At 41.3% G+C, this 16,221-nt stretch overlaps 1 protein-coding gene across 1 annotated transcript; it reads right to left on the reverse strand.

Moving 5' to 3' along the window:
• Positions 1-464: 464 nt before the first annotated feature.
• Positions 465-15,876, reverse strand: tars1 (threonyl-tRNA synthetase 1). Its single transcript, XM_079355108.1, has 19 exons — positions 15,698-15,876; positions 14,816-14,893; positions 14,155-14,345; positions 13,165-13,288; positions 12,091-12,215; positions 11,235-11,352; positions 11,086-11,150; positions 10,580-10,658; positions 10,200-10,346; positions 9,714-9,812; positions 8,002-8,168; positions 7,194-7,356; positions 5,435-5,572; positions 3,215-3,292; positions 3,025-3,125; positions 2,601-2,705; positions 2,364-2,436; positions 1,247-1,361; positions 465-1,130 (listed from the first exon to the last, which is right to left on the reverse strand). The coding sequence occupies exons 1-19, from the start codon at positions 15,755-15,757 to the stop codon at positions 982-984; spliced, it is 2,175 nt and encodes a 724-aa protein (XP_079211234.1). The 5' UTR covers positions 15,758-15,876; the 3' UTR covers positions 465-981.
• Between the last annotated feature and the right edge of the window lie 345 nt (positions 15,877-16,221).

Consider the following 16,221-nt stretch of genomic DNA (forward strand, 5'->3'; position numbering starts at 1 on the left):
GACTGCTTAATCTTTTAAATGTAGGGAGATCAGATGATAAAGTAACGGGAGGAACATTTCCATTACTCCCAAAGAGGCGACGCAGTCTGTAGAGTAAACAGGGTTCAGTTCAATAAGCATGTAATGATAAGCATTAGGTGTTTACCCCTCCAGCACATCACTGATTTCCATCCTCGGTGACGATGCAGGAATGGAGGAAGGTGATAAAAATCCGCTATGACTGCAGGAGGACACCTTTCTGATCCTGAACTCCTCAACTCCCTGCAAAAACCTCCATCACTGGCTTTTGAAAAACAAATGTTTCTAGTGTCAGGCTTTCTAAAAAATTCCACTTCTGCCTGAATCTGCAGGAAATCAGCTCATGAGATCTGCTCTAATGTCAATATAGACTCTGCTGAGAGAGAAGTTTTAGCTAAAGGTAAATCTTGTAAAAAATAAAAAAAAATAAACTGAAACAGCTCAAGAAATAAATGGTTTAATTATCAAACTTTTAACTTGTGTACATTCCCTGAAGAAAGAATTACCGGTACAAACTGTAAAGACTGTAACAAAACCATTTCCCCACCCTTTTTTTTAACCAGTCAACATTTAAGTGTTTTTGATGGTTTAAATTTGTTCAATGTAATGACATGTTCTTTAAAGCTGTTCAAAGACCTTATCACGTTACAGTCCATGTGTTTCGGTATAAGCAGACATTGTAAGAACATGTTAACCTGTCTACGAGGAAAGGGATCAGAAGACTTGATAAGCATAATAAAATTGATACCGTTAAGAGGCGATGGAAGACAGCAGACAAAAAAAAAAAACATGATTAACAATTCTGAAAATGTGATTTCACTGAGACAGAAAGAAGAGACTAGGCACCAGCAGTTTACCCCTAATCCAAAACAGATTTTAACCACATGTCCCCTCTACAGTAAACTCAAACACTTGAGGTACTGCAGAGCGATGGTAGAGTCGATAGCACAGGTTTGAGAGAGATCAGAATTCCTCTTCAGCGTTTTTACTCTTGGAGGTCTTGAGTTGTTTCAGACGCTCCATGCACTCCTCCACACTGCGCTCTCCGTGGACTTTGTTATCTCGGGTGCGCACGTTCACAGTGTTGCTGGTCATCTCCTTCTCTCCCACCACTTTGACAAGAAGGATAACATGCAAAGAGAAAGGTAAAGTAAAATCAATATCAAGAATGACGTGGAACATAAAGTTACGATTATTACAGTAACAGACAAAGAGAGTGTCCACTGACCTAGGATGAAGTTGTACTGTGCCAACTGGGCATTTCTAATCTTTTTGTTCAGAGTGCAGCCGGGGTCGAGATCCACATCAGCCATGAAGCCGCTGTCATGGAAATTCTGCTTGACCTGCAAGAGGAACGACAGAGTTAGAGACAAATCAATCTATGCACGTGTTAATGAAAGTTCATTAAAGTCACATTAACAATTACAATGTGCTGAAACGTGTAAAAACTAGCATTTGATTTCATGTAGCTTTAATGACAACGACATTTCTGCAACCATTATCAACACAGCATCCGACCTGCTGTTCTTTATAGTTCATGACATTAGGACTGTTTAGATGTTTATTTACAGATTTTTTTTTGTGCAACAATGATAAAAAAATCTTGTTTCACATGTACTTAATAAAAGAGCAACAAGCACCTGCTTTAAGACATCCAATCAAATGTAAACAAGCTGGATGCTCAAATTCTTTTAAAAGCAAAGAAGACAAAGGTACATGGTAGAAATGATTTATTCTGAAAGTTCATTACATTGTTACTTCTTCTATTTCAACTCGTTTGACTAACTCTGGTTTTGTGCAGAGTTCATCTGTGCTGAACAGAACACCTGATAATTCTAAATTCAAATTTAAAAAAAACTTTATCTATCCCCGGGGGGGCAATTCTATAACGACCTGTACGATTGTCTGATCCCTTATCCCTGCTGCCCAGCCGGACTTACTGAAAGCAATTTGCAAAGTTCTTGAGAAATTAATTATATTTGCACATATTCGACAAATATAAGTGATGGTGTGAGCTTTCAAAATAAAATAAAATAAAAGCTGCTTTACACTGTGCTGTCCTTTTAATCCATGCTACATAGCTTTAATTCTATGCTGCAGATTGTTGTATTTTTGATAAACTATCTAAAGTCCAAAGGTTTTTCGGTCATGGTAGTTAAAATAATACTTGAACCCTAATTAACAGAGCAGCATGACATGACTGAGGCATAAGTCTGTGTGAGTGTGTACCAGTCCACAGGTGAAACACAGGCTGCTAAGTGTTGAGTTCAACCAGTCTGATAGCTATAGGGCACTGTTTGTGCTGCCTTGAAGAGAAAACATAGAATAAAGAGTTCAGTGATTACCTTCTGAGCGTACTCCTCATGGGCTCCTCCCACAGGTACGACCATCACTTGGCGAGGAGAGAGCCACAGTGGCCTGAACACACAACAGGGTACATGTCAAACCAGAGTATCTCAACACCACACACAACTTCTTCTCCTTTTCATAATATCTTTTATATTAATCAACAGGAAATAGAGTCCATGTCTGGTTTCTACTCCGACTTGACAGTTGAATCCTGTAAGGGACATTTTACAAACCATTTGCCTCCGTAGTTCTCAGTCAGAATGGCGAGCATCCTCTCCACTGATCCCAGGATGGCTCTGTGGATGATCACTGGCCTCTTCTTGTCGTCACCATCGTGGCTACAAGAAGAAGGGGGAAGAAAACAAAAAAAAGGCAATGAGCATTACACAGCAAGAGAGAGATCTAAAAGAGAACCAACAGATATATCAGCAGGAGAAATGTGTACATTGTTCATCAGTCGGTCACTGCATAGAATTGATTTGACTTTTTTCTCTGCCCTGATCCCAAAATAAAAAATTAAATAAACCAGTCAAATTTTAAAAACTAAATCTCTCTGGAGAAGCACAGTGCTCCACAATCAGTGACTGTTGACACATTTAGTTCATCATACTCACAGAATGAACAGGATGTCTTTTGGTAAAGCAGACGAAGAGTTACCTGACAAAGGTGAGGTTAAAGCGGATGGGAAGCTGGAAATCAAGCTGGATTGTGGCACACTGATGGTACCGACCGATGGCGTCCTTGATCTGAATGTCGATCTGCAAACAGTGGGCACAAATGGTCAGCCACGGCCCCCGCCTGCTGTTTTCACTGTTTAAGTACATCATTACTGCGGCGCATGGCTCACCTTTGGCCCATAAAAAGCTCCGTCACCCGGGTTTAGAACCCACTTCTCCCCAAACTCATTCAAGCTGTTCTCCAGTTGCTGTGAAAACAAACAATTACTGCTTGGTTACAAAAAAATCCAATTCCGAGTAAACGAGTGTGTGAAGCAAAGTTGAACATCTCGACGTGACATTCTCTTCATCTGGAACTTATCAGTGGAGTGAGAAAACGTTAACGTCTCAATAATATTTTACGGTTTCATGTGGGGAGTTAATGAGGTGAGGGAAACGCTCAGCTCTGTTCCAGTCACTGTGCCAAGTTTACAAGTCACTTATTTGGTATTTATAATTGTCCACGTTTGTGCATACAAACATTCATCATAAAAAGTCAGTGCAGCGTTCATGAAATGTTTTCCCAGAGAAAATGTGCCCCCCGCATAAGTCAACAAACAAGCTATTATAATTCTCCTCACATTATCAAATCTTGTGCTGCTTGTGCAAATGTTTTTCTTACTTTGACAAATGTGACTAAGTTAGAAATACATCATCATTATGATCACATGCAGTCGGTAGGAGTAGCCCCGTCTCTATCCTTTAGTCTCTCTAAGCTCTTCGTCCAGCTCCAGAATACAAAGTATTTGAACATCATGACCGCTGGATTGATTGTAAAAGTGACTCGCTCAAAGTATTTGTAATCCGCTGTGTTCTTGAGCAGAGAAGCACACGTAAAAATGAAGCGAAGATGAAGCTCTGAGGACAGAACCACGATGCCACCGCCTGTAGACCAGAGAGGGAAATTAAAAGCCGCACTTTACAGTTGATGAAATATCAAAAAGACATAAAGAGAACCCGTTACAAGGATTAAAACCCCGTATCTGCAGAATAATGGCTCACAGTCTATCTTCCCTAAAGAGCTGTCATCTCTTTAAGTATGAATTCGGATAAAGTCCCTCGCGGGCAGCTGTCTGTGATTAGTTGGAGCTTAGGCCCAAGTATATCTTTCCAGTGGGTGTGAAAAAATATGAAGCGTATTCTGTTGATTAAACTGAGAATGTGTTTGGAAAACTCTTCAACACTTTGACTCCTTGCAGCTTGCAGTGCAGATTCACTTGGCAGCCTCACACCAAGCCTGAAAAAGAGTGAAGTTCTATGTGATGAATGTATCATAAAAAAATAAAGGGGGGGGGGGGGGGGCAAGAAGGGCAGTAAAGGAAAAACAAAACAGGACAATCGTTTTGTGGCAGTGTTGATGGGAAATGTAAATAATCCTTTTCTCGTCATTAACTCAAAGCGCTTTCACTCCGCACGTCACACCGACCCATTCTGATGGCGGAGGAGCACGAAGACGAAGCAGCGCGAGCAAGTCGGGGTCGAGTGTCTTGCCAAAGGTCACATCTGACACGTTGGAGCTGGGGATCGCAAACCCCAACGTTCCGCTTGAGAGACGAGCGACTCTACCAGCTGTAACGGCCCATGATGTAGGAGGAGGAGTTACAGTAAACGCAGCGCTCAGTCAGATCAAGAGGGGAACAAACGTGATGTGGACACTGACCTCGCTCTCACACTGTGAGACTCGACGCACGCACGCACGCCAACAGACCATCTTTCATCCATCTGTGTATCGCTCGTAAACACTTGTCCGACTGATTAACAACCTGTATTTTTTACACACTGTGCTGCCAATAAAGTAATACTGTATACATGTGACACTGTTATTCAACAAGTGTCATGTAGTGTTGATTTCAAAGACTCATCTCTCAGACTTGAGATTGTCTTAAAGAAGGGACCTCGCAGTGTTTCACCAACAAGTAAAGACGTGTTGTCCCCTCGCTCTCGTAAATGCCGTTTGAGCCGCACTTACACTTAACCTGCTCTCTCTCTCTCTCTCTCAGCCCCATCATGAGGCTGAAACTGAGATAGAAAATATAGAGCTGTTTCCACAGATTGAATTCAATCTGACAGCAAAGGCAGACAGTGATGGCACTGATGTAGACTCTCTAGAGAGCAGCAAACACGTTCTGAGCTGACAGCAGTTCTGCAGGATGAAAAATTAATTCATTAAAATATGAACGTTCTCTGTGTCTACAAATCGGATTCCTCCTTTACCGTCTGTGAAGCAGCTCAAGAATTTCCATCTGATAATATCAGCGATCAGCATTTCGATTCTCCAGTGAGACGGTGCGAGATTGCTGTTCACGTTTCTTTTGAAACCACAGGATGGAAACGGAGACGCCGGCGGTTACCTTTTCTGCCTGGTCCCAGATGGCCACTTCCCCCAGGAACTTCTCTGGCCTTGTGGATAGGTTGAGTTTGAAAGTGAAGCCAAAGACGTCGTACACAGTCCGCAGGAAGTCCAGGCAGCCCTTAATCTCCTCTTCAATCTGGGGTCAGAACAAATTGTAATTGAAATTTCATCATCCTTCAGGGCACTGCGGCAAGTGTAATTGCTGCTGTGTGACTGATTTCATCTTTGTATTGGCCTATTAACAGAGAGTGAAATGATGATGTAATCAGTGGAAATTAGCGCTCAGCTTAATGGAGATAATATTTCATGATTGAATACTTCCAGCAGCTATAGCTGTGAAATTCATTCAACTGTGGGGCTTTTTAATTTTGAGATCCTAAAGGAGCAATCCTGTGTTTTTTTTTGTTTTTTTTTAATACATTATAAGTTTCAAGAGAGAAGCTAAAATGAAAAATGTGTGCTAGAACAGGACACAAAACACTGAGACGGGGGAAGTTGAAAAGAAGGACCTCTTTGTTAGTGGAGGAAGTCCTTAACATGAGGTTGTGAATGTGTGCAGTTAACCAAGTGAAAGATGAACCGTCAGTTCAACCAATCATGTTTGATCCCAGTAACTGCCACAGACTCTCTCATAGTATGTTTCTTGAAATGTTCAGTCCTAGAAATGAGTTGCTGGGAACATTCCTGGTATGAGATAAGAATATTCCCTCTGCGGTGCTTTCAGTTTGCTCTGAATAGGTAAAATCACAAAAACAAATCAGGAAGAGTTCAAGCTGCTGCAGGCAAAGGGAAGAATCCAACGTGAGATAATTTGTGCACACAGTGCAATCAAATAATTAACTATCCAATCCACTGCCGTTACTGATGAACAGGAAACACAATCAGGGGGATCCTGGCTGCAGGTTGCAATGCTACTACATCTGAACAAAGTCATTAAGGAAACTATTCAGTCATCCAGAATCTTGTTGCTGTGCAGTGATGTTGGCACAACCCTCTCTGCTTAAAAGGACTTCACATGCAAGCTGCCGCAGCCCGATGAGTCCTCAAACGAGCTCAAGCTGCGAACGTGACACTTTTTACTGACAGTACCTGAATCTGTTCTACAAACGATGTGAGGAAGCTTCTGGAAGGAGCCCACCGTTTCACTATCTTTTGTACATCGAACAGATACGAGGCGGAAACATTCCTCACAGTTGTTTCAGGAGAGAGACGACGGTGGGATGAATGAAGGACTCTTTTAAACTCGTTACACGTTATAACAAATGAGCCCCGTTTCCACCAAGCGGTTCAGTTTAGTTCGTGTCGGTTACATCACACAAAGCTTGGCAGGGTTTTTGTAACAAAGAGCCACATGCCAGGTGAATTGCTGGATGTCTTCCATTGTTGGTTTTGTTTCCCGTCGCGTTTTTCTTCTTTGTTGAATTTATTAGCGGGGTAGTTGTTAGCTATTATCTGTTATAATGTGAAGCTATTACGTGGCTGACGCAGCTATCGTCAAACAGGAACCGACTTTAACCGAACCAAACTGTACTGATCTGGAAACAAGGCTTTACATACTTGACAGAATCATCAAAATCAATGCAGCAGATATACATATATATGTATAGACACACACACCTATTCGTACTATAAGATTTATACTTTAATGAGGACAGTTGATAAGCCTGACTGTTTCCCATCAGGCTACTTCTCATCAGACTTTAATGCCTCCAAAAGAGTTTGTAAACTTTGCGTCAGTAACGTCAGTGTGGCCTCACCTGCTCCATGGTGCAGAAGATGTGAGCATCATCCTGCTGAAAGCGGCGGACACGTGTGAGACCTGTGAGGGCTCCTGACAGCTCATTCCTGTGCAGGACACCAAAGTCGGCCATGCGAAGTGGCAACTCTCTCCAGGAGCGAGGTCGGTGGTCGAACATCAGACTGAAGACAGACAAGGCAGCAAAGTCGGTGAAAAAATACATTCTTCTACACTTGACTTTTCACAATACCTACAATTTAAAAAAAAAGTTCTGCTGCTTCAATCCTACTTTGAAAGACAATCAATATTTGATTTCACTGACAGCCAGCACTGTGACAAAGTGTGTTTGCAAGCTTGTTTTCCATTTCAGTGCCATCTCCAGAGGGGCTGCCCTTGAGGAGAGCGCGGAGATCGCAGCAGTAAAAAGCAGATAAAAGATTTGACGACAAAGAGCTGCAGTCTGGTTCTTTACACTGCAATGCAGCATTCAGCAGTAGTGAAGTGAAGTGGGTCATTCGACGACAGAAACACATCAGAGCATCAGTCTGGTACAAGTAGAGCTGAACGGGATGACTGACAGATGAAGCCGTTTCACAAAGAGTGAGTCAACTGCTGTTAACAGAAGCCATGTGAAGACGTATAAGACTGTGATAGTGACTTAATGGTTTAAATGAAAGAGCCTCCAAACAAACACTTGTTTCTCTAATGAATGAAACTAAGGAGAAATGATTTCACACTAGACACGTTATTCTTCACACTCTCTCTCCATCCCTCTTTTTTTCCCCCCGCTGAAGCTCACTTTAAAAATAACTGAATTGAAGCCTCACCAGTGTCCCGGGCAGTTCATGGGTTTGAGGGCGAAGGTCTCCTTCTCGACCTCGAAGGAGAACATGTTCTCGCTGTAATGCTGCCAGTGGCCCGAGGTCTGCCAAAGCTTACTGTTGTAGATGTTTGGCGTCACCACCTCCTGGAACCCTCTCTTCCTGTACTCGCTCTGCCAAAGAACAACGAGTGCACAATTTAAGATGATTACAAAGCTGTTCAGAGCGCGTGGCATCACAATGCTTTGTAAACATCACAACTACAAACCGCCGGCACTCTGATAAATAATGCATATCATTTACGAACGCGCGTAACACCGCAAGCAAAGTTATGGATTTTATAAAAGGGGGAAATCGTCAGAACGTTAACACTAGTTTGTTGTCACATTGTGAAGTGATAGTTTGGGAAGAGAAGGGCTGTCCTTTATTCATGTTTTACTGAAAACAGTCTGAGACTCTCTGCATTATGGGATGTTTTGGCTTATGAACTGGGTCCTATGCAAAGTGCTTGGAACTGTTGCAGTGTTTGAACTAAGATGCAGTCGATGTTTTCCTTTGGTTCAGTTTGGTGTGGTGCAGGGAGCTGTGTCGGTTGTATTTGACCCTCTTGGGACTGTTGTTATTTTGGGGTTCACCATGTTGCGACGTTGACCTACGTGACACGCTGGAACATCTGATTGACTCTCAGCTCGCGTGTCAGACGTGGGATGGGAAATGAAAGCTTTACTCATTCTGCACCTCGGATGGGCCTGCTTTGTCTGTTTTAAAGTTCAGAAGGGGAATCTAAATAAAACAATTAAGAGTGTTGTGTTTGTTGTGCGGGCAGAGCTCTTTTATAAGAACACCAGATGACTCAAAACATCCTCGTGCTACAATCTATTTCATCCTTTTAAAGAACATTTGCTTCTGTGCACTACAATGTGACGAGGCAAGAGAGCATTCTTCAAAGCTGTCAATCACGTCCGTTTGTTACATTTTAATTTATTCAAATAATTGAAAACCAAATCAAAAAGCTATTTTTAAACTCATGAACAGCTCTGTGTTCAAGGGAAGGGCACATTCTTGTCTATGCTGGCAGAATGAAGACTTCTTTTTATTAAGAGGACAATTATCAGATTTATTTAAAGTTTTGTGTGGAGAAGGAATGAATACGAGTTTGGTATTCTCAAACGTACTTCTCAAACACACCTGAGTCACACACATGCATAACCGGAGAGCTGTCAGAGTGCGGTGGCAGCCCATAGGAGGATCCGGCTGAGCTGGTGGGAGTTCGGTGCCTTTCTCAAAGGCACCTCGGCAGTGCTCAAAAAGTGGTCTGGCACCTCTTCAAGCTACCAGACCAACTTCCATATTTTGGTCCACGTCGGGACCCAACTCCCTCCAGACTGAGCTACTGCACAGCTGGTTTAATAAAGGAAGCCCCCTCGTGTGTGAGATTTGATTCATGAGCTTTTAATGATCACGCTCAAGGATCCAATCATCGTCATAAATCCACACCTTTCTTACTTCTTTGTATTAAAGAGAAAAGATGCGCAAAGTCTTTTTTTAAGTGAAATTAGCGTCAACCTTCGCTAAGGTCCAGGTTTTGTTCTTTCCGTCTCCCCATGTCTCCACGCTGCTGCAGACGGTCTGACACATAACCTCTGTCTTTCTTTCTGTGTCAGATTTAGAGAGAGGTCACAGCATCATTCACTCCACTTCTGACAGCTTTAACTTACTCTGATGAACTCCACCAGCGTGTTGTAGAGGAAGGCTCCCTTCGGCAGGAAGAAGCAGCTGCCAGGACTCAAGTCATGGAAGAAGAAAAGGTCCTGCTCCTGTAGCAACAACAAAACAACAATAAAAACAAAGGTTTGTTATTGTGGTGGAAATGTAGGAGGAGCCACCACTCAGGCCAAACTGGTTCCAATCAATCACATGTTCCATTTAACAAGCCTTTGAAATACAATGAACTGTGTCCTGTTCAGCTGTTCTGCACCGCACCTGCTACACTACCAAATGAATCAATGATTGAACACACACACACACACCTACACAAATCCTGTCTGACCTAATTACTCCTCTTCCCAATGTTCAGACATCAGCCACTGTCTTACAGCTCAATTCATCGTCTTGTACTGAATGCTGCTGAACTTCAGAGACATTTTCTCCCCCCTCCCCACTTTGGAACTCTGAGCCAATCAGCGGCTTCTTTCACTTCTTACCCGGCCCAGTTTGCGGTGATCCCTGTTCTTGGCTTCCTCCTGAAACTTCTCCCACTCTTTGAGCATCTTAGGGTCAGGGTAGGAGATTCCATAGATCCTCTGAAGGGTTTCCATGTCGGCTTTTCCCTCCCAGTAAGTAGACGAATTCTGGAAGACCAGAAAAGATGTATGTTAGTTTCTCACTGCTCCATCAAACCCTGCGAGTATAAATCATAAAGTAAGTCTGCTCTAAAAATGGGACAAATGTGCTTACTGACACACATTCAGGGAAAAGTCTACAGTTCTTTAAATAAATCTGATGCAATCAACATTAAATCCATTCATACAGCATCAACTGGTTTTCTGGTTCTTAATAAAACACTGAAAACAAACAGGCTCACCTTGTGGATTTTAAGTGCCTTGATTTTTCCAGTATGTCTCACATGGGGTCCTCGACACAGGTCGATTAAGGGTCCACATCTGAAATGCAGAATATATACGGGCGTTCAATATCTTTTAAAAGCCGAGAATGAGACTCAGGCTCTATGTTTTCCATGACTATCTGATCTTAAATAGGAGAACATCTATGATTAGAGTCAGACCCGAGGTTAACTTTTCTACAGCTGAAATCAGTTTAATAAGAAAGAAATGTTTTATTTCATTTTTTAAAAGAAAATGTATCTTTTTTTTCTTTTGAAAACGTTGGGAACTGTAGTTTTTATAGAAAATTGTGCGAAACAAATGATTAGTGTAAGTGTTGATCTTTTTTTCTTTTTTTTTTTTTGCAACACAGAAAAATCCTCAGCCAGAAAAATGGTTCCATTCTTTGAACTGGACATGTGAATTCTCCATAAATAACAGAACATGACCAGATTTTCACTGGACAGTTTATTTTCCATGTGCTCACCTGTAAACGGTGGTGGTGGGAGTGGTGACTTTCTCGTTGAGGATGCGACACTTAAACGTGTTGTACTGTCGAGGAGAAGAAGAGGTTTTAGAGTTCTGTCGCCTCTGAATCAGCCCTCTTTATTTGAATATGTTTGTGTTTCCAGGTACCTTGAACATTTCCAACAGGGTTTCCTTCTTTATCTCCAGCCTCTCGAACGGCTGCTTCTCCTTGATGATTTTCTTGCACAAGGTCTCCAGACACGGGAAGTCATTGCTCGATACACCTCTGTTAAAAACAAACAAACAGCAAGAAGGTGAGTCGAAATAATACATGAATATTCAAACTGCTTTGAATGCTTCAGTGTGTCTGTGTTTTTAGAGGGCATGGTGGATGTGATCAGGCATTAAGCCATGCAAACACACAGTGGAGTTCTACGACCACCACAAACTGTAGCCTCTGCCAAGCATGGGTAAATAGTTGAAAGTCCTTGGCTTTCGGGTGGGAGCAATGTAAAAAAATCCTTGTTTAAAAAAAAAAAAAAAAAACCTGTCTTCAAGAATCCCATTAGCATAAAATGACTTCATTAAGGGGGTTGTAGAATTAATTAGACACCACTCCTCATGCTCTCCTGCTGCCTGAAGCCGGGCGAAATGCATCTGTTTCAGAGAGGTCAAATGAAAAAGTTGTTGTTGATGAAGAGGTGTTGAAATTTCTGAGTGTGCCTCAAAGCACTTTCAAAGCCTCACTCAACATACCTCCACTTTTTCTGTTTTAATTTTAGCCTTCAAAGTCTGCGAGCTGATAATTGAACCGTCACTTTAAATCCACACCCGAGTAAAACCCAGTTTGACAGCATTAGTGTCATTACACTCCACCTGTTTTGTGTTTGCGATCTGACTGAGACAATGAACCAGACGGGCAGCCGCTAAGCTTTGAAGCAAACATCGAAATTAACACTGAGTGATGAAGAACACAACTAATCACACAAACTGAATGTGACGCCAAAGACAGTGTGTGACTCACTCATTGTTCTCCAGGAACATGTCATAGTAGAAGCCATTCTCGATGGGGGGACCGTAGCAGAGGCAGCCTCCATACACTCGCTCCATGGCTTCACCCAGGATATGAGCGCTGGAGTGCCAGTAAACCTACAAATAAAAAATAAAAAGTTGCCCCATTAGACCGACAGTAGAAAAGAATAATATTGCATTATGTTTATCGAGAGTAAGAAGTACGACTGCACTGGAAAGAGTGTTGACCTTCGTGTTTGTGCTGAACATTCCTTTCTTCTTCCGAATGCTGCAAACACTAAAAGATGTGAAATGTTCTACAAAACCCGCTGACAACTGGTAACAGAAAGAGCAAATCGACTGAGACAGAGAAATCTCTGAGGTACTTAAAAATGTGTAATGAAAAATGGCTCTTCTTCCGGTGAAATATTCTGCACCTTGTGCCGACGATGAAGATGAAATTGGGCTTTTTATTTTCAGGGCAAGTCTCGTTACTCACTCACGACACCGGTTGCTGCCACTTTTACGAGGGGACGTGATAGCAGCAGTATTTTATTTCACACTGTCACGTCGCCTCTTTAGGTCTTTGTGGATTGGACATTTGATGGAAAGAGTTCTGAGCTTTCGTATCGATTGTTAACCTTTCATTCATCCCTTTAACCTTGAATACAAGCAGCCCATGCTTCATATCTATATTACTGTAAGCCGTTACCTGTAAGCCAAAAGTATCCACACATGTGAATACTCCACTGCACTTTATTGATGACAAACCTGATGAGCTGTTCACACTTCTTTCTTTGTGTATAAATATATATTCAATATATCAGAGTTTGGGAAACACCAGCAGAGAGTTAATTACATAAATAAAGTCAATGACACTGCTAGAACAATATAACTACTTGAATGCTCTTTTTCATATTAAATACGCTGGAAGGTGAGTTTACTATGATGTTCAAAGATCTGCATCAGGAAGGAAGTGTTTAAGCTTGTCTAAACCGCACGGCAGTCTCTTTTTGTGATCCATTTGTAAATGTAAGGGGAGAATTTCAAATCAAGCAAAAGCAGACGAGGGATGAGGTGGACTTACCGCCTGAGCCTCCTCATCATCAAACTTGAGCAACTGCAGGCTGCAGTCATCCTCCAAAGGTCTGTCGAGGTCCCACACACCGTTGTTCACTTTAGCAATCACTGTGCTGTCAGCAAGGCCTTGACTAGAAATCAAACACACAAACAGTCCATGTCAAATGGAAGTGCAGAAATACAACCTGGTGCTAAGAGGTTAAATATCCAATGTTGTGGTACACCTTCAAGTAAATTATGAAAACCACTTGTTCTTGGTCTGTTGTTAGATTTTCATAATAACATACACAGTATAACATGTTTGTTTTTTCTTTGAAATAATATCCTGTCAAACCCTGCCTTTAATCTGGTTTAGCATGCCAGTCATAACAGATGCAGATCAGCTGGTCTAACAAGGTGTGTGTGTGTGTGTGTGTGTGTGTGTGTGTGTGTGTGTGTGTGTGTGTGTGTGTATTTACTGTGTAATATCCTGCAATTTAGGAGGATATACAGAGGACTGCTGTCATTTTTAAAAATACTCTTTAACCGTCTTGGTCACCAAAAATAAAACGTCTCATATACCACAAAAGGTTAAGCCACGAGGAATAGACATGTATGTGCTAACTGCATAAAAAGCATGTACAAAGGTGGGGCTGTGGTTGTTGATGTATTTTAAAACCTCTTACTGTGTTTAGTTTGTAGTCTGTTCATGTGACACTTGCTTGTGAATTATTGATCTCTTTCTATATATTTTTTCCCCACTCATGAGTTTTTTCTTATTTTTTGTCCAGGTTGGACAGTCTCAGGTAAGCCGAGTCCTTTGCAGTTACCGATCTCGTTATGAGGGAGCTGTACAGCCTCTAACAGTAATTACTGGCTGTCAGAATAAATTTAACGGCTAGTCTTTGGAAATGAAATTCATGAAACCAATTTTGTGATTTTTTTTTCTATTTAAAAATAAAAGCTGATTCTCACTTTAAATAAGTCTCAAATACAGTCGTTCAACCACCACACTTACCTGATACCACAGGCCACCTGGTATGGTGTGGTCTTCCAAGACTCGGCATCCACTACCTTTCCATCAGGCAGGGTCACCTTGATGGCTCGGCTGTTCTTCGCCGCCCTCTCTGCCATCAGGGCTTCGTGCTCAGCTTTGAGCTTCGTGTACAAGGTAAGACGCTCATCAATGTACTGAGGCTGGGGCGATAGCTGAAAAGTGACAAATGAAACGAGTAAAAAGGGTTTCGTTTAGAATAGTGGTTCTATATTTTGTGACGATGAGCTAATTTGCTGAAGTGTATGATGCCATAAGACCATGAGGACCATGAGTTAATACTGTGACAGGATTGCTCCAAATTACTTTATAATTCTCTCAACAAATGAGATTTAATATTGCTGATACACTTTCTGCTCTGGATGTATCCATTCTATTTTATAATTTATTCATCACACTTGGACACTAATGCCATTTTAGGAGGTCAAATGTTTGACTCGTATATAATCATTTTATGAACCACAACAATTATTATGCTGACGAGAGGCTGCTTTCCAATATTAAACATACAATTAGAGCAACACATTGTAAACGAACATGATTCAAGTCCTTGTAAAACAAGACCTTGTTGTGATGTCTAATTACAGCACCTACATACTTTCTGACAGTTAATTAAGCAACTCACCTCAGCCCTGCCTCCAGAGTCCCCAACTGCATTTTTAGCCTTCTTCTTCCCTCCATCTTTATTGCTTTCAGATTTCCCCTGTTATGAATATCCATGCAATGAAAGGTTAATGACCTTTGTTTAACAGGAAGTTGAATTTAGCAAAACACAATATTAATACAGAGCTAGTTCTGAGAGAAGTCAACAAGAAACTAACCATTTCATTGATAAACAGATTGGAGTAGTTTACACCTGACACTGCAAAGTGTTTTATGAAGTACCAACAGGACATTATGCCCACTGATAATGATAAAATATTGCTATTTAAAAAAAAATCATTGTTTACGAGGTCTTTAGCACACACTTATAGTAAGAGGACGGAAGATCTTTCACAAAAAGGGCCACTTGTCATGTGTTCCAGTGAGTTATAAGTCAACTCCAGAGTGGATCTTAAGTCAAACTAAAACTATTTATTAATCCGAACAACACACCGATATGTAAATAGAAAATAACTTATCGATTCAACGTCCCTCAGATTCGTCTAAATCATTGTTTTGGACCATTTTTAAGCTGTTTCATCGTAAATTGTAAACATTTCGGATGAACTTTGGCACATGGCTCTTTCTCTACTCCTAACAGGTTATAAGTGCAGTCCAACTTTAGCCAAAGAAGTCAAATACGCGTGTTTAATTGAACTATGGCACACATACTAATATTGACAGAAGTATTTCATAGAAGTATATAACTAAATATTGATAAAACGCTACTCATAAAAGCTAACTAGCTAGCCGTAACTTCAACCATAGCTCCACATGACAGCATGAATCTGACTACAGGCTAGGCTACCTGCTAACAGTTGCTAATGTGTTTTAAATGTAAGAAGTCAGGAGATTCAAACATCACCTTCTTCCCCTCGTTCACTTGCATCTCGCTCATCTTCTCCACGACAGTCTGGTCAGCCATAACAAGTGAAAGGCTACCTCTCGTTTAAAGGAAAAAGAGAAGGAAGTCTGGCTAACATGTATGGACAGCAGGCAGTCAGGATGCCGGGTGAGGGCTGATGACGATACCCGGATATGGTATTTCTGATGCAACGTTGGTACAGTGCATAGTGGGCGGTGTTTAGTATGACAGGTCATTATTTTTACTGTCTATGAATGATACCAATGCACCGTGCAATGGTCTGTCATCAATCTACCCAGTTCCCTGCAATTCTAATTATAATATAATATATATTATAATATTATTTTACAATATTTAACGTACAACACTTTGGTCCGGTTTGGCTGTTATAAATGTGCTATAAAAGATAAAATTGACTTTGCTATTCATTTCCTTAGATATTTGCTTTCTCAATTTTACTAGTAGGCTATAAAGTTTACTAGTAGGAGTTAAGTGAAGCTGTGGACAAGACTGAATTCTTCCAA

The sequence above is a fragment of the Symphodus melops genome, assembly GCF_947650265.1.
Source record: "Symphodus melops genome assembly, chromosome: 1".
NCBI classification, from domain to species: domain Eukaryota; kingdom Metazoa; phylum Chordata; class Actinopteri; order Labriformes; family Labridae; genus Symphodus; species Symphodus melops.

Bases quoted from the DNA above. Each gene is read 5' to 3' on its own strand.
- tars1 (XM_079355108.1), bottom strand. From the start codon at position 15,757: ATGGCTGACCAGACTGTCGTGGAGAAGATGAGCGAGATGCAAGTGAAC. The intron at 11,353-12,090 runs GTGAGTCACACA...TGTTTTTAACAG, and splicing joins ATGTTCCTGGAGAACAATGA to AGGTGTATCGAGCAATGACT. The intron at 5,573-7,193 runs GTGAGGCCACAC...TTCTGACCCCAG, and splicing joins TCTTCTGCACCATGGAGCAG to ATTGAAGAGGAGATTAAGGG.